General features: G+C 47.9%; 1 protein-coding gene across 1 annotated transcript in view; it reads right to left on the bottom strand.

Annotated features, from left to right (window-relative positions):
* Ptpn14 (protein tyrosine phosphatase, non-receptor type 14) overlaps positions 1-18,206 on the bottom strand; it is a 94,338-nt gene extending 76,132 nt beyond the window's left edge. Inside the window, exons 1-2 of the mRNA XM_005374719.2 lie at positions 17,909-18,206; positions 6,947-7,116 (exon numbers count right to left, since the gene is read on the bottom strand). Of these exons, the coding sequence (XP_005374776.1) occupies positions 6,947-7,116; positions 17,909-18,082 (344 nt within the window). The 5' untranslated portion in view covers positions 18,083-18,206. The remainder of the gene's footprint in view (positions 1-6,946; positions 7,117-17,908) is intronic.
* Positions 18,207-18,830: the final 624 nt, after the last annotated feature.

Genomic DNA, 18,830 nt, shown 5'->3' with positions numbered 1-18,830 from the left:
TTGGAATGAGTGAATGAATGTATCTTTGAACATCAAGGAATCCACAAAAGATAAAACCAATGTCTTCACTTGAGAAATTACTTACAAAGCAACTTGATAAAAGCACACTGTTTTTGTTTGCTGTTGAAAAGTTCCAAATAATAGAGGAGTGAATCCATATTAACCACAGCATTAAAATATGCAATAATAAAATTATGACCTAAAGGCAAAGGCTTCTTTGAGGTATACTCTACTTGTTTTTGTAAACTGCTTCACTAGTGGATAAAGCATACTTGTAAGTGTTCTTGCTTTATAAAGATCAAACATCGCAAATGCATTAAAGAATATTATTATAGGAAGGTTCCTTTTGAAATATTAACAAGACCTCTGATTTATTTCCTTTTGAAATTCTGACTTTTTTCTTCAATGAGTAATAAATTATGCCTAGTGATTTTACTACAGAACACTGACTGGGGTGAGCACGTAATGCAGGGGTACAGCAGGGGAACAGCACTTGCCTAGCATCCTGGAGGCGCGGGTTTAATCCCTAGCACGCATGCACACAAGTGAGCACACACACACTCACATTCCCCTGCAGGGAAAGCACAGCAGAGACGCACCTCAATTATGATTCAACTTACTCTCATTTAATTTGTCTCTATGTCTCTGTTCTAGTGACAGTGGGGTATGTAAATAGCCAACTATCTACCTACACATGTGCAAACTACTGCATTGACCTAACAGGGTCAAAAACCAGAAGTGATTCGGTGTACTTGGAAGACATGTGCAATGCAGCCAGCACCCACCCAACCTGAGGAGAAATCACAATTCAACAACTAAACAGCCAAGCTGAGTGAACAATGGCAGAAGTATGAATAACAGGGGGCTGGCTGCTTAAACCGCAGAGTTTAATGCAAAGTGAAAAGGCAGGACCGATAGCCTAAAAACTGAGAATTTCAAGATGGCACCAGCACAACATTAAAGCCAGAGCCAGGCCTTTCTGAGCACCAAGCCATGGGCAATGAAGTGAACCTCAACGTCACCCCTGCTCCTGGGCAACACCTGCTGAGCTCCCATCCAGGGGTTTCACCAAAGCAGGGCACCTTCCTCCTGGAAGTAAACAGGGTAGCACAAACTCAAGTAAGTCTCCAATAAATAAACATGTGGAAGAGAAATAAAAGCTCTGTGGAGATACAGTTCTTCAGTGGAGGGAACAGGGGGCGCTGAGATCTGTTCCTTCCTATATTCTTACCCACAAGCACAATGTCTAAGATGAGATGATCTTTCCAGAAGGTTCCAAGAAAAGGAATGAAAAGGTAGCAAACCTTTCTGACAATATTTCCATCTTCCGTGGGGACAGTGGCTCTTCTTCCTGCTGAGGTCACTGTTTATTACAGACAGGCATTTTCTCCTTATCTCATCCCACATTACAGTAACTGCACAGAACGACTGAGATTAGGTCACAGTATCGGCCGCATCTCAAGATATCTTACTGTCTGGCAGAAACAAGGCTGTTCTCAGTAACCAACTGAGCGAGGATGCATTCCCAAGCACGGGCCAGAGCTGGGTAGCCAGGGGGTGGCCCCGGTTCCCAGCCACGTCCTCTCCACGGGAGAGGAATTCCTGCTGAACCCCAAGTCCCACGTGGAGAGAGTCCTCATTTCCAAAACCACGGGTAAACTTTAAACGGCCATTAACATGACATTTCAAAATACTAAAAGAACCGAACAAGAGGAACAAAATAAAGAGTGCTGTGAAGGAAACAGAAACAGGACCATAGTTAGGCTCTTAGAGGAGCCACCCTGAACACTCACTTTCTAGCCGCTGTACACAGGGCACCCGGCAAGACTCTAGGGGGAAAGCAGTGGTATTTACAAGAAACTAAAGGTGAAGAATGCTTTATAAGGTCACTGGAATGACTTCCTGAAACGTAGTTACACATACACACACACACACACACACACACACACACACACACACACACCTTCCTGTCCCCCACGGGAATGTGGGGCTTCCCCTAACCTGGCTTTGCCATCAATATGCCTGCTTCAGGTCCAAAGGTGTCACTGAAGAGGCCCTGCGCGTCTACATACGTAAGAACCAAACTCCTCTGTTACTCGCCCTCACCCCAAAATGCCCTTTTCCTCCCTCGGCCACCCACCTAAGCATCAGAGCTTGCAATGTGGGCACGAGCTCCGAGCTGGCGGAAAGACAACTGGTCCGGCCAGCTCCTCCCTGGCGGGAACCACGTGAACACTGAAGAATGCCCCGTGCAAGTCCATACAGAGATGAAGTATTTTAAACATCTTCTTGGAAATAACTGCTAGGCTGCGCTACCCAGCAGACGAGAACAGGGCCACGTAGGCCAGGGCTGGGGAGGAGCTGGTTATGTCTTCTTGGTACAACAGGCAGCAGAGGTGCCATTTAAGTTCTGCAGGGCGCTCTCACTGCCAGGGTGGACAGCCCCACCGCGGTGCATCCTGGGAAAGGAGGCGATGTTCCCAGACCTCACTAGGACAGGGAGAGGCTCCACTGCCATTGGCAACACGCAGCGCATCAGGGTCACGCAAACACAAACGCGTTTCCGAAAAGAAAAACCATGGCTCAGAATCTTAGAAACTGTAAAACGTGGAGGCACTCAGCAATCAAAACCTTGAATTTTCAGTTCATTCTTCAGAATGTTCCTTGAAAAGCGTTCTCCTTAGCACTGAAAAACAAGAGACTTCCTCGCTTGAGGAAGATTTGAGAAAACTCCAGCCCTACACTCAACACAGCGATGGTGGCCAGCAGTTTTCTGGCTGGCCCCCGTTATTATTAAGTATCCTTCTGTTTGACTAAGAATTTCTCCACCTCTCACAGACCATCTCTTTTTTTTTTTTTTTTTACTTCTGGGTCCAGAAAAATCCGAAAACCATGTGTTTATAAGGAGGCTGTTGCTATGCAAATCTTTAAAACACATTACAAAAATATTTCCTTTGAGTCAAGAGGACAGAGTCGGGGAAGATGAACTGCTAGCAAGACTCCCCTTGCCGGACAGCAAGTCTGGCAAAAAAGAGTAGGAGAAACGGAGCAAATCGGAAAAAATTATGGTGGTCCAATCCCTTGAGTCATTTTAACCGAAGGGGGGAAACTAACATTTTTAAAGCCCCAAGGTAATATATCTTCTATGCAGAGGTTAACGAGCTCAGAGGTTCTTAATCTCCTTAATGCCTACGGTTTTGTGACTCATTCTCCATCTGTCTCCTAGGATGTCCTTCTTTTCTGCCAGCTTTTCCTCACTTCTGGAATCACATCAGAATTTCCCCCCTTTGACTTCTACTCCTCCTAGGTGCAGTCGCCTCTTAATGTCTTTTGTTTTGTCACTCAGTGGTCACCTTAAAGCAGAATCATCCCTTGCTTCTCCAGCATGGTCCTTGCATTTCAGCAGCTTCCCTGCATTGTGAAGATACTTGTTCCAAAGCAGGCACAGCCAGTGGAAGAGACAAGAGTATCAAATTCATGTCGAAAAAGCAGAGCTTCACGGCTTTCCAGTTCATCACTCTCAAAGTTTGGCAGGGCTCTGAACATACTACTAACCTGGGCATTTCAAGGCTGGGTGGGGCGGTCTCAGGACAAGTGAAATGAACACCTTTTAAATATAATCTTCCTTTTCTTCCTACGTACCTCGGACACGTACACAGGTTTGTGGCTGTACCCCAAACCCTAATATACCTCTATAAGCCCTGGACTCTTTGTCCTTAATCAGAGAGAAGAAATCGCTGCTCATGACTCATGCTACAGAACCTGCGTTCCCCTCAAACAGAAGTAGCCAAACCCAGGCAAACATGTGTTGGCTGAAAACAAGTTTGGTTGGCTCCAGACAAAGGCTTATTTCTTAAGCACAGATGGTCGCCTCCTCCACCAGTTGCCTGCAAATGAAAGACAGATTTCTACTTCTAATCTATGCAAATATCTTCCCCTGGGGGGCATCACAAAGACTAACTGTTTGGTGTCGGAGTCTGTGGACTCCAGGTGCTCTGGGAGATGCCAAGGCCCATCTCCATTTGATCCTGGTAACTGGGGACGGGGGTCAGGAGCCTCTTTGCAACCCTGCTCCCCATGCGGGCTGCAGGCCGTGGAACATTCTGCCGGAACCCCGCCCCGCCCACTGCTTCCCCTTGGCTGCTCCGCTGGAATGCAGTTTCATGTTCGGCTGGGACCTCGGAGGCTTCTGAAACCTCCCAAGAAGCCTCAGATGCAGAGGCTCCTGCTGACCGAGGGTAGCAGCATCCTCCGTTTGGACTTCAGTACATCTATTCATCTCCAGCACCAAACCCAGAGAGCCTCAACATCTACAGATTCGCTCCTGTTCAAACAGCCAGATCCCGACCACTCACTTGCTGGGTCGTCCCCAGCGGCCCTCAGCCTTCCCAAGGCTGTGCAGTTCTCTTCTTTTTTCTTTCTCCTGCTTTCAACTTTAATTATTTACTTACAACATTCTTTATTTCTCCTCCGCCTGACTATGTATACTCCCCCTAAGACCCCTCAGGGCCAACAGATATTTTTTGCAGTTTGAGCACTCACACACACACACACAATTCTTCCCACTAACTCAGTTCCTAACTTTAAACATCAGAAAGCAGGTTATACCTGAAATTGACATAGTTCAGCTCCAATGTTTAAGTCTACAACAGTCTTTCAAAGTTTTAAAGTTTTTCTTGGGGCCAGGGATATAGCTCAGTGGTGCAGCACCTGCTTGATAATCATAAGGTCCTGAGTTCGATTCCCAGTACCAAAAACAAACAAAAAAAAACCCTATAAAGTTTTTCTTTGCTGTTTTTCTGTTCAAACGACAGCAAGAGTCTGCTTTAAATCCTATATTAGGAAGCATTTCTTTCCCTCCCTGTTAATTTTTATCTTAAATGTGCCAGGCTAAGCAAAAGACATTCTAAAGCAAGAGGCAAGAAGTCTTCCCTGCCCTATAACCACCTCCAAAACATTTTATTCTATACCTCACTCAGACTTGGAGATCGAAGCACTTTTTGTGTCAGTTTATGGATGCAAATATTGACAGTCAGATAATGCAGCATTAAGTATACTTATCAGGAAAATCTAAAACTATAAGTCAGAGTCCATTGATTTCTGAGTTTGGACAAGTGCCAGGAGTACCTGAGAAGTCCTGTTTCTAGCCCTAGCCATTCCCATTCAAACTTCTGGTGAAGCTCTAGGATGCATATTTATAATGAATGCTTCAGGCTGTGACGGCACAGCGGACGTCTGGTTTCTGAACAAGTGGTCCATGGCAGAGTCCTCCACAACACACTCCAGAGATCACACAGTCCATGCTACCACGTTCCCAGCGACCCCACCCTTTCACAAGTCCTGTTCCACTTTTACACGGCTGCAGTTATTAGAAGCTACATTCTTATGTTAAGCCAAATAGCCAGACTTCCAAGTCCTTAAACTTTCCTCACTCAGGGCCTTAACTTTGTGCTCAGGAGTTAACACAATATTCCCCCTCCCACGAAAGGATCTTCAGACATCTAAAGGTAGCTACTGTGCCCTCGCGGCCTCGTTCTGGTAAGCTTACTCAACTCTAACCTTGTCAAGCACAAGTTCTCAGTCCCTCACCATTTCAACTGCCCTCCCTCGGAGTAGAGCTCACAGACTAAGTCTGTCTTGAGTAACACTTCATTTTTCTGGCAGACTTTTCACAAGACGCACTAATTTATACTCTGCATTCACCCTTGTCCCTGTTATCTTGCCTTTAATTGCCCAAAAGCCAAGATTCAGCTAGTACTTGACTTTATTAACCTAATGCTGTGTTTCTAGCACTGTGTAAAGTACCTAAGGTGGATTCAAAGCCAGCAGAGGGACTTGGTAGCTTTTTCCACGGGAAAAACTTAGAGAAGTGAGATCACGTGAAAGCAGTGCACGACGGTATGTATCAAAGGGCTTCAAACGACTTCCACGAGATAGGCTGAATTCCTGGTTTTCTGAGTCACTCGGTGAGCTAACTCTTGGTGTCTATTTTCAGACGTACCATCTATTCAACAATGGCTTTCGATTTTAAATAAAAGAAAAGGGAAAAGAAAATAGGGACTACCAGAAATGTGTATGAGAATCTCAACTGCACCTTTATTCCAGAAATTTAAAATCTGTAAAACAATATAAATAAAAGTCACATGGAATACTGCACGGGCACCGCCTTCTGCACATGGCGCTGGCATCCCTCGCCCAGCACTCTGGAAGCCAGGATCCCAGCAAGAGAAGGAAAAGCAGAGGGTTTATGTGATTCCCTTCTCTGATGGAAATATCCACTTGGTGGGGAGGATCCTCGGGTAGTTTCATGGAAAACTTACCAATAGGTAAATTGCAAGAACATCCACAAAAAATAGCTGTTTCACTCAGTGAATCACACACTATCAGAACTTCATGGATTCTCATAAACCCTCACTTTACAGATGAGGGGGAAGATGGCAGGTGGGTACTGCAGGGCACAGCCCCGAGGGCCGGGATCCTGGCTTCTTCTCTACCACTCATCCCTGCTCCCTCCTCTTGAACCCGAGGGGATCAAAACTCTTGCCCTCGCCACATTTTCTCAGTTTATTCCCATTTTTGATTACCTTCATAGTCCTCAAATCCAAAGCAGTTTGGTACATTTTGGGGGGCCACTTGGAGGGAAAAGGTGGACAAAACATATCAAGGGGTTAAATCTCTATTACATTCTAGCACATCTCTTTTATCCACCAACAAATACGCTGTCTATGCTGCCAGACACAAAATTCCACCTGGCTCGGGGTCACTGCCAGTTCCCCAGGCCTGCGGGGAACCGCCAGGGTTGGCTACACTTCACAGCTACAAAGCCAGGGGTAAACAGCCCCACCCTCCCTGCCACGACACCCACAACTAAATCAACCCGTCCCACGGCCCCGCCGATGTCCCGGTGCATCCATCCCCGGCATGGGATTCGGGCGACTGCACCTACCTTGTGGCCTCTTGCTGAAGCCATGACACATTTGGCACGTAGAACATGACTCCGAAGAACAGCAGAGGCTCATTAGCGAATTTGTCCAGATGTTTCTTCAGTGGCTTCTCTAGCTCCACCCATCGAGCTTGCTGGCTCTTGCTCAGGAACCAAAGGCCAAAGTAGTGTGTCTGGATAAAAGGGGAAGAAACTCGCATCAGCTGGGGCTTAGCACAGACCACACAGAAAACAGTCCTCCTGCACCTGCGTCTCCGCTCACTCCTCAGCCTGCACACGAGGTTGCTATTTGGTAACCACGGGATAGGTGAAAAATGTCCTGTCCATGCAATGCCACGACTCCACCTGCAACACCCCTGCCCAGGGCTGCAGTCTGTATGCAGTACCTGTGCTAGGCACAGGGTGAGCACGGTGCGTTTTGCCTGAGAAATGAAGTCTGCCTTCCCTGTCGAAGTCTGTCCCGGCCCTCCCACTTGTGTCCCAGTTGGGTGGGACATCATCACCCAACTCCAGAGGAAAAACCTCCTGCCAGCTGAAAACTCCCGCACTCAAGAATATCTGCATAGAGCACCAGGTTTTAACCAAAAATGTATTGGTCCATTTTGAGCTTTAAGGAAGGACTTTACAAACATTGTCCCATACCACTTTATTATAACATAAACTGCAGCAAACCCTTCTGCCCTCACCACGCTGTGAGAACAGAAGGCCCCCCTCTTCACAGCTGCCTCGGAGCCCCTCGTGGCTGTTCTTGGCAAGCTTAGAGTGGGATTTGATAGATGAAAGTGAGATTTTCACTCTCACACTTGAAGCCCCAACCAGTCTAGTTTTGAACAACATGCTAAATCATTTAAAACAGGTACTTTTATGCAACTGGTGTTGTCTTTATATTAATTCATACTAGGATTTCAGGATTAGCACAATAATCACCAAATAAATAGATCACTGCTTTGAAGACTCTTTTATATTTCAATTATAGCCTAGAATCGTTTACAGCACACCTGGAAATCTGCCTTCAAAAGGATGTTTTCATTGCAACGTTGAGTTTCCAGAGGCATTCTTGCATCTATTTCCCACCCCAGCTGGCTGCCTGATCAAAGTACCAAGGATAGATCCTGCCCTGACCCTAACCCAAACCCTAGTTCTCACTTGACCAGAGAGCCCAATTTGTCCTCGCCTAGAGCAGGCTGCAGACTTCGATGCATTAAAGGATATTTTTAATGGATTTATTGTCAGCCAGATACAACGATCCCATCAATTTTCGTCAACAGTGTTCCAAAGGGCACATTCATACCAGAAACCTACACATTTCTCAAGCTACAGTTGCAACCACCAGCCCAGCGCATATTTCTATCAACTTAGAGGACCCAGCTGTCCAGTTCTGAGCTTCAGTGAGTCCACCAGTGGTTTGGACAAGAGTGACAACATCAAGAAAATGGATTGGGGCTGAATACAAAGAAAATGAGCTTGGAAGCCAGTTAGTTCCTCTCCCAGCTCTTGTGTTCCACACCTCAGGAGCTGGGTACAAGTTACTACTGAGCCCCAGGGACTCTCAGTTTTCTCATCTGCAAAATGGGAACAAGTATGATGCCCACCCACAGACTGTGAGGTACACAAATCAGACAGTGCCTGTCACCTGCATGAATAGCATATGGTAAGGAATATCACCAATGATATCCTCTGTGGCTGATGCAGTGGGGCTGCTACTACAGCTGTTTCACTACCATCATCACCATCACTACCACCACCACCATCATCATTGCCTTCATCATGATCACCATCACTGACATCATCACCACCATCATCATCACTTTCATCACTGGTGAATGGAGGCGGGCAGGAGGCCCAATGGTCTTTTTCATCAGCACTGCCAGTGTCTCTGTTGCCACAGTTTGGATGCCTCCCCCCAGGGGTCTGGTGTTAAAGGCCTGGTCCCTTGCTTCACGCTAGAGGGATAGGTGGAATCTCAAAAGGTAGTGTCTAATGGGAGGTCCTTAGGGAGGCCTTTGAAGAATGTGGGACCCTGTACCTTTCTCTTCTGTTCTGCAGGCCCAATGCAACAGACTAAGGGACCATGGACTTACACCTCTGAAACCATAAGCCGAAGAATCAACTTTTTCCCTTCACAAGCTGATGATCTTGGGCACTTGCTATAGTTAGGAAAGCTGGCTGAAATGCTTATGAATCACACAATTATTAAACGGGGGTTATCTGGAAGTGAATGACAAGAAGCAGACAAAAGCAGAAGCTGGACTAACTCTAAATAACACAGAGCTGTAAGAAAAATAACCACAAAGCAGTGGTTCCACTAAATTCTTCTTGAGAACCTCATTACAGGTGTTTATGGGACAGTGGGACATAAATCTGATGCTGTTCTCAGGGACAGATGACACAGGTTTAGGCTTCAAATGAGGTCCCCCGGGCACTTAGTTCGGCAAACCTGACTGAACAGGGCCCCAGGCAGCTCCACATTGCACTGAATTCCTGCGTGGAAGACAGAGCCATAAAAGGATCTCCCGCTGCATGCCGGATGACAAGGAGTGCTTGCATGTAATAAAGGAGGTTACATTCACAAACTATGACACTGGAAATCATAATTATTATGGTTAGAGAGAAGCCCTTTCAAAGCATGGGCGGAGGAAAGGAAGGCAAGCTGCATAATTACTTAACCAACTAATCGTGATTTATTACCTTTCACTTCAAGTAGTTTAGACATTTGGGAGGTATTTTTATGCTCCACACTTCATTCTAATTATAATATTCATTCAAATTAAGAACACTTGGATTAAGAATCATCCACGATATCTGCATGTGCATTCAAGAACTGATTTTTTTTCCAGAAAGAATCGGTATTTTTATTGCTATTATGCCTTAAAGGAGGTATTTCAAATTTCTTTCCATTCCGAACTGTCTTAGTTACTTTTTCCTCATTGCTAAGACAAAATACCCAACATACAAAGTTAAGGGAGGAAAGATTTATTTAGCTCACAGTTTGTAAAGGTTTCGGCCTATAGTCAGCTGGGCCCAAGAGGGGCCCATAGTCAGCTGGGTCAGAGGGGCATTGCAGAGAAGAAACAGCTCATGGTGGGCAAAAGGTAGCAAAGCAGTAAGGGTTGACCACAGCTCTTTCTATCCCTTATATCTTATCCAGGCTACTTAGGGCGGGTAGCACTCACACACTTAATCCCACTGCCCTTGATCCCAGGATCACACCATGAATCCATCCCAGCGTCACACACTCTAGATTCAGCCACCTCTGAAAAGGTCCCATCTATGACCACGTGTGGCTTTGGAGGGACATGTAGACACAGCCACAGCCGTACACCACCTATACAAGACGATGAAGAGAGACCTGACCTTCTGCAAAAAAACAGCCAGAAAAGAAGAAGTATTCCATGGAGCACATACAAACACACAAGCACATGCACACACATACACACACATGCGTGCTCACAGAATGATGGGGTCTAAGAAAACTCAGAGTAAAGTAATAATCTGGAGCCACAGTATTTATCATGGAGTTCTAAAATACAAAGCAAACCACTTCAAATGGAAAAATGTAATTTGTGGTGTAACATTTTTTTGTTGCCCAAATAAAGCATTTTCCAGAGGACGCGGAACACTGCAGAGGGAGTCTGCACGCAGTTATCCAACGGCAGGACTCGAGAGCTGGGTCTCAGGGAAGGGGAGCCCCGGAGGAGCAGGTCATCTACACACACAGCTTCTACCCACTCGCAGCCAAAACACCCTGTTTGTACCGCGCTGCACCCACCCAGTTACCTAGGAGAAGGAAAGGCTGTTCGTAGGATTCCCACTCGCCCACTGTGTTTTGAAGCTCTGCCCCAAGTAGCTGTCTCCCCCTAACACACTGCTGTGCTCATTGCCCCCACAGCCGCATCCCTGCTCTGGCATGGAAAGACCCAGCCTCCAACTGCTTCTCTTGCCTCCGGTCCTGTTCAGTTTGCTGCTCAGGTTTACAGGAGAGCATATCACATCCTGCCGCATCCACACGGTGCCTCCCAGGAAATGGAACCGAAGACAGCCTGCACCCACCGGCTCCCCTGCACGGTCCCTGGGACCAGCCCTGGCCTGTTTACCATCGCCCTGCCAACTAAGTGCTAGCTCAGTTTTGTTCATGATTGAGAAAAACGTGGCCAAAGGTTCCAAATAGAAGCCACCTCCACCAGGACCAGAGGACCTCAATGGACTCCCCAACGAAATGCCCGAAACACCTGCTGCAGGCCTGAGGTAGCAAATGTAAGCCAGGCACTCCAACCCACAGGCCACCTCTCCGGGAGGCAGAAATCCCACCTCTTCTCCACCTGGAGAGCTCACTACACTGGCTGGCACAGTGATGAGTTTACTGCAGTGATAAGAAAAGAGGGTAGAGAACCAGTTCCCAGAGAGGGAAGCCAATTACTAAAAATGCACAGCAGTGAAATGGGGTAGGGAACCCAGCACTGAAAAAGCTGAGGCAGGAGGACCCATGCATGAGCTGGAGGGTTACGTAGTGAGTTCAAGGCTAGCCTGCACTATCAAGACCCTATCTCAAAAGAGCAAAATAAAACAAAAGTCTATTAAAATAATTCAGAGTGGTTTTCACTTGTTCATTTATTTGTAAAGACATGATGTAATTCTGCATATTAACTGTCAATAAGACAAGTTTGTTTCTGTTTTTGTTTTTGTTTTGGTGCCGGGAATTGAACTCACAACCTCACACTTACCAGGCAGACACTGTGCTGCTGAGCTATATCCCTGGCAAAAGAAGTTTTTCTGAGAGTTCTGTTTTTCCAGTTTTTTGACCAATGGTGTGAAAGGATTAAACTCCTGATCTTCATGCAAGCATTTTGAAGAACAAATCATCCAGAAGTAAAAGTATTAAAGTGTCTTACCTTGAGGTGGGGGTGATGACACAGGCCTGTAATCCCAGCCTTCAAGAAGCTGAGGCAAGAAGATCGCTAGGAGCTTAAGGCCGGTCTGAGCTACTGGTAAGTTCTAGGCAAACCTGCATTATACAATGACCCCATATCTCAAAAAATAAAGAACAAAAACCTGTATTAAGTTGTAACAATCGCCTATTCTTCCCAGTATTTCCACTATCAATTAAGAAAGAGAGTCAGGAACCTCCACATCATATGCCAGCATTCTTTACAAGCATCTCCCCTACACCCCCGAATCTGAAAACACGGAGACAACGTGAAGCGAGTGAGACTGCACGCTGTCATCTTTCAGAGCAAAAAGCTCAACAGGAGATCCAAAGATCAGGTATCCCCCTCGGCAGTCTAGGCTTAGCAGGTTCTTAATCAGGGTCCATTGTTTTAATCCTCGATGAAGGTACAATTATATAGATGTGGGTAAGGAAGCTATAAAATACAGCAGGATTCCACAATTACTGGACAGGGCCAGGGGGATGACTTTTTTCCAGTTAATCGGGTACTTTCCAAATCACCCAGAGGTTAAAAATTGCCAAAAGATTAACAAAAAAAAACCGAACCACACAACCACCCTTAATAATATAACACAACCACCCTCCCCGCCCGGCCTTCCTTCCTCCTCCCCCTCCCTCCCTCCTCTCTCTCACCCAAGCCTTTGCACTGAGCTATCTCCCCAGCCATTTCATTCTGTTTGTATTTTTACTCTGAGACAGGTCTCACTGTGTCGCTCAGGCTGAGCTTCTCCGAAGTCAACTTCTCTTCAATGACAAGGAATGCACGTTAGGGGCTGGAGATTTAGCTCAGCGGCACAGCGCCTGCCTGGCGAGTGCAAGGTCGTGAGTTCGATTCCCGGTATCGGCGGCGGGGGAGAATGCACATTAAAGCTCTATGTCTCTGTAACCTCTAGCCATGGTGAAGATGGAACAATGTGGAAATTTTCTACTACAGCTATAAGCGCTGGATAAATGAGCTTTTAGTAAACATGAAAATATACATTTGCAGAGAGGTAAAAAGAGGCCGAATTAGGGAAAAACTACCAACCTTATAAAACGATTATAAGTATGTTTATTGGTGGGGGGGTGTCCCTTTAAAAATCGGGAACTGTTCGTTTAACCATCGGCTTCATTCATTCTGCAAAGCACGGGAATTTCCAAGGAGACAGCTCTCTACCTCCAGGAGGGTTTAGCAATGAGGAACATCCCAGAAACTTCTGTTAAGCCATTTACCTCCCCCTCTCGCACTTACTGTTTTTAAGTAAAATGTACAGACAAGGTTATACTTAAGGATATCATTCTGGCCTATTTTCACACTTTATTAGAACACTTGTTGTCTGGTTGTCTGGTCTTGGTGTTTTTATTTTTGCAGTGCTTGCAGATCAAACCCAGGGCCCCACGCATGCTAAGTAAGCACTCAACCACTGAGCCACACCCCAACCTGAAAGCCTTTCCATTCACCACTATTCTCGTTACCCAGATGGCCCTCTGCAACTGGGTGTGGTGGTGCATGCCTGTCATGCCAGCACTCAGGAGGCTGAGGCAGGAAGATTACCTTGAGGTCAAGGCCAACCTGGACTACAGAGGAAGACCTTGTGTCAAAAAACTAAACAAACAAACAAACAAAAAAGCCCTCTTTGCCTTTGTTACCACACCACTATTGACTAGAAATATCAGTCACATACTCAATTTTAAATTTTCTAGTAGCTACTTTTAAGAGTACCAAGGTAAAATTAACTTTAATAAGTTTTACTGAAAAATGATGTATTTAAAATATCATCTCAACCTATCATCAATGTAAAAGTAATTACTGGATATTTATATACAGAGAGAATCCACCAAAAAAGTACACACACTTCAGGAAAAGAAAAGTAATGTGATTTTTTTTTTAATAGATGACATTACCCTCATGTGGGGCACCAACAGGTTGTCGTACATCACAGAAAAGCCACTGCACCGCGGGCCCTTAGAGAAGAACCTGAACACGCATGTGCAGCAATCCCAAGACCAAGGTTACCCAAGCAGCACTTCGCTGTACTAACCCATGTCTGGAAGCCAGTGGCCACCACTTCAAGCACCTCTGGTCATGGTAGAGCCCAAAGGTAACTTGTATTAATCTCATGATGTCTCCATAAATTTAGTATTAAAATATTTACACACGTTTTTTCCTTTTCTGAAGTGTGCATACAGTTTGGGCACAATATATGTAGTTTTGCTTTGTTTGAGATAAGGTCTTACTATGTAGCCCAGGCTGGCCTCAAACTCACAGCGATCCTCCTGATCCTCCTGCCTCAGCTTCCCAAGTGTTGGGATTACAGGTGTGCACCAAGATGCCCAGCTTAATTATTGGATAGCTGAATTCCTCTTTTCCACACTGAGTCTTCAGCATCTGGTTTTTTGTTTGTTTTTTTTTTTTTTTTTGGTTTTTCTCCGGTACCGGGAACCGAACTCGCGACCTTGCGCTTGCCAGGCAGGCGCTTTGCCGCTGAGCTAAATCCCCAGCCCCGAGTCTTCAGCATCTGGTATGAGACACACACAGAGCCGGCCACAGTTTGAGTGTTTGGTAGTCTACATGTGGCTACTATGTTGGACAGCGTGGGTTTTTCAGTTTTCAGTACTGGGATTGAATCCAGGGCCTTCACACTGAGCTACACACCCAGGCCTTTTCTACAAATTTTACTCTGAGACAGAATCTCAGTAAGTCACAAGGCTGCCGGGGCTGGGCTTGAGCTTTTTTTTTTTTTGAGGAGGAGGAGTCTCACTATGAAGCCCCGGCTGACTTAGAACTCACTATGCAGCCCAGGATGGCCTCAAATACGAGGTGACTTGCCTGCCTCAGCTTCCCAAAATCCTGGTAGACAGTGCCATTCTTAATAACTCTTCAAGGAGCTGGAGACTTTGCTATTTTGGCTCAATGTAGATGATGGTTTCTAATCATTAAAACCATCTAGAAATGGAACAAGCAGACACGAAAGGTGAGAGCCCACCCTCTGGAAGGAAGTTCCACTGCGGAAAAGTCACATGGTGTCTTCAGGTAGCCCTGCTGGGCGATGTGCCAGGCCCTGTGACACTGCTGCTCCTATCACTTCCTCTGCTCTACAGATGAGAACCTGAGGCCCAGGGTGGTGGGGGGCGGGGCACTCTACAATTACACAGCTACTAAGGCAGCACCGTGCTCTAAGCTTCCCATTCAAGCCACCAAATTCTGTTGCTTCCTTCCCTGTTCTCGACTCCGCCCACTGCAGTGTGCCCATGGGCGTCAGGAAGGACGGGCAGAGCTAGCAGTCCGCACAGCTCCACTCACCCACGGCCTCAGCAGCTGCCAGGTTCGGGTTTATTCTCCCTCATTCCAGTACCGACTCTAAAGGGCCTCGCCACAAACACACAGTACACCCTGTGTCAAGTGCCGTAACCACGCACGCATTCCTTAGGGTTAGTCTCAGGACCCCCTCAGACACCAAAACCCACAATGGCACGGCCCCCGCATGTAACTCACACACACACCCCTGCGTGTGTTCTGTCTTCTCTAGCTGCCTTCACGTGGCTAGCACGACATACACAGAGGCAAGTGGCTGTGACACTATAGCCTTTAAGAAACACAGCAGACCCTTGACTTAGGGACCCAGTTCGTTCCCGAGGGCTGCTGGTAACTCCAGTTGTCAGTTAAGAGGCTCCGGTTCTGCTACACAGCCTTCAGAGTCTCCCTTCTACAGCAGACCAGGGTCCTTTCCGAGACACTGGCCCAGGGTTTCTCATTTAACCCCCTACTGAAAAGAATGCTGTCACGTTCCTTCCAGAACTCTTCAAAGGTAAACCTGTATCTGAGGCCATCTGGAAGCACCAGCGGCCGGCATTCGGGTCATAACTCAAGACTTTCGTCAGTTGTTAAAGCTACAGTCCTGGTCACTACCCAAGCTGTTCATACGCTGGACCGATAGTAACTCCGGGGTCTGCTGTAATGAGGAGGAAAAAAATCCACTTACTCAACAGAACGGCTATTTTTTTTCCTGAATCTTTTACTTCTCCAATTAGTTGAACGCACAGATCAGAAACCCATGCACAGGGTGGGCCAACAATATTAATTTTTTATATATGTGAATAAATCATAAAGGAACATAGTCTTAGCTCTGAACCCCTGAACCCCTCAGTGATTCTCAAATGGGGATGAGGTTCCAGACACGACACCCCTCTGTACGGAAAACAGACTACTTATACAGCAGGGTCCTCCTAAGAGTCCATGTGCAGAAAACAAAAGGAGCTGGGGCTGGGGATTTAGCTCAGCGGCATAGCGCCCGCCTGGCAAGCGCAAGGTCGTGAGTTCAATTCCCGGTACCAGAAAAAAAAAGAAAAGAAAAGGAGCTGAACCCCCAGGTCCAGAGAAGCCGCAACTCTAGCACCAGAATTCTGTTTCACTGAGTCTTTCTCTTAAATTTCCTCCTCAACAGAGTTCCCAGGCAGAAACTCCTACTTAAATGTGTTGACCTTAAAAACAAACAAAGAAAACCCCATGTTTTCCCAAGAAGTTCATTTTGTTGCCTGGGCCAGGATCACCGCCAGCCCCTGCTGGCCCTGTCCCTCCCTGGATCCTCATTCTGTGCTGCTCTCTCCCGGCTCCCCCGGTCAGCTGGCAATCAGGTCACGCTCCTCCCAGGCGTCCTCTGACGACTTTCATCTCGGGCAGGCTCCGTGTCACCAGACAGTTCCAGAGGGTTCGCCGGCGGGCTACAACCCCGGTGGGACCCCTGCTGTCCCTCTTTTCTTTCTCTTTTGACTACAGAGCTCAGGAGAGTGGTTCCGGGTCAGCTCAGCACCCGCTTTCATCCGCCGCACACCTCCAGGTCTGGACCACTGGTTCCCCGTGCCCGGCTGAAGCAGCCGCAGGACCCAGCAGCGCAGGGCCCTCACAGGGCGCCCCGAGCGCCAGTTCCTCTCTGTAAAGAGGGCACAGCAAGCAGGAGGACAACTCGTGTCAGAATTAAACGAGACGACGCGTGGAACAGCTCAGTACAGCTGCAGTCAAAGGCGACGGTTACTGTTTGTCTGTGCTGTAGAAATGGGACCTACCTAAAACTGATCTGTGAGACATTCGAGTTTAAACAATTATAAATCATTAGACAGCGCTGCACAGTTCCCACACAGCATCTATTTCAAGATTCACAGCAGTCCCAGGAAATCAGTGCCATTACTTCCGTTTCACAGGTGTGAAAACTGACGCTCAAGGAGGGTCAGTAACTTCCCACGGCCACGCAGCTAGAAAGCCACACAGCAGTAATCTGCGTCCGCATACAGGAGTATAAAGCCTGTGCTTGGGACTTAATCGCGGCATCCCCTCCCCACCGCTGCGCACAAAGGACGCCTAATCTAATGTTACTGTGAGGTCGGACCGCTGCGTATCTTTTCGAATAGTCTATGATTACATTTCACACAAGACTTGATGGGTGTCCAGGCCCACCCAGCCACCAGGGCTCCTGGTCGCTGAAACCCAGGTCTCCACACAAAGCCCAGGAGACAGAGGCGACCGTCTAAGTGGCCAGTGTGAAGCCTGAACCTGTCACATGGCTTGAAAATGACGGGGAGGGGGGAGCCTCAGAAGGAGCGAATCCCCGAGTGACAAGCTCTCCCGGAGCCTCCCTGCTCACACTCGCTCTAAGGGCTCCTGCTCCTCATCTTTTCGAAGAGGCAAATATAGAAACAAACAAAAAGCAGCTGCAGCCACCCGCGCGTGGGCGTTTTCCCCCGACAGGCAGCCGTGATGCCAAGATGGCAACGCCCCACGCAATTGTTCTAAGGAGAGAAAACAGCTTTAGTGCGCAACGCTCTCATGTTCCCCTCTCCCAAGCCTCCGGCCCGGGGACACACGGGAAGTGGCCCCTCTAGAAGTTCTAGGCAGGGTCCCTGCGTCCTGCACCCCGCGTACAGACGCCTGACCCCGCCCGTGCTGAGAACAGCAAGATGCTCCTGCACACATCACTTCCGCCGGAGGGGGTAAGAGGTGGAGGGTGGGCCCTCAGTCGCCGCGCCAGTCCCCGCCCACCGCTCACCTCGCGCAGCTCCAGCCTCTGCGCCACGGCCTCCAGGCACTCCCGGCCGGTGCTCTCCACCGACAGCGTGCACTCGATGACACTGCTGTCCAGCAGGCGGATGCGGGTGACGAAGCAGTTCTTGCTCAGCACGTTGTAGCGCCGCGTGCGGCGGAGCTTCAGGCCGAAAGGCATGGCTCGCTCTGTCGCTCTCCCGCGAGGGCCTCAGCGACTGGGCGACGGGGCGGTCACACTCCTACCTGTGCTCCTGCAGGCGCGGGGAAAGGTGTCCATGCCCGGCGTGGCCTCTGCAGGACAGCTGTGAACGGACAGAGAGCAGCCTGGTCACACACTGGAGGGGAGTCTGTCCCTGGTGCAATGCATGCTTTATACACACGAAACACCCACACGTGCGAATGCACACGCACACCTACACGCACTGTCAGGCATGCACACCTGCATACAAACAAGCAGGCCCGCACGCCTGTGAGCCAGGTGGCTCCTGGGTGCCTCAACAGAGCGCGTGCACCTTACCCACTTAGCACGGGTATGCGGCAAAGCACAGTCTGCAACCTCGGTCCCACGTGCGTCCCGCCACAACCCGCCTGCTCGCTGAAGCTCAGGCTGAGAATCTGGACGCTGCACCCCCCAGTGCCGCCACTACCACCCTGTGCAGTGGCAGCCAGCAAGGGAATTTCTTCATACCCATTCCACGGATGCAAAAAGTGAGGCACTGTGATGTCAGGGCCTCCCTGAACTTACGATTTGCTCTCATTCCCCCTCACCCTTTGCACTATTACATCTTAACTTGTTTAGCATGGTTAGCTTTTGTTTTCACTTTTTATATTTTAACGCTTGTCATGATTTATCAGAGGGGATGATACGAAATGGTAGCAAGACACATTTAACACAGTCAGCCACTCTCCATTCCTAAAAACCATTT

The sequence above is a fragment of the Chinchilla lanigera genome, unplaced genomic scaffold, assembly GCF_000276665.1.
Source record: "Chinchilla lanigera isolate Chin_1 unplaced genomic scaffold, ChiLan1.0 scaffold00005, whole genome shotgun sequence".
Classification (NCBI taxonomy): Eukaryota; Metazoa; Chordata; class Mammalia; order Rodentia; family Chinchillidae; genus Chinchilla; species Chinchilla lanigera.
Note: the sequence above shows the minus strand (reverse complement) of the source record. Positions and strands in the feature narration are given on the sequence as shown.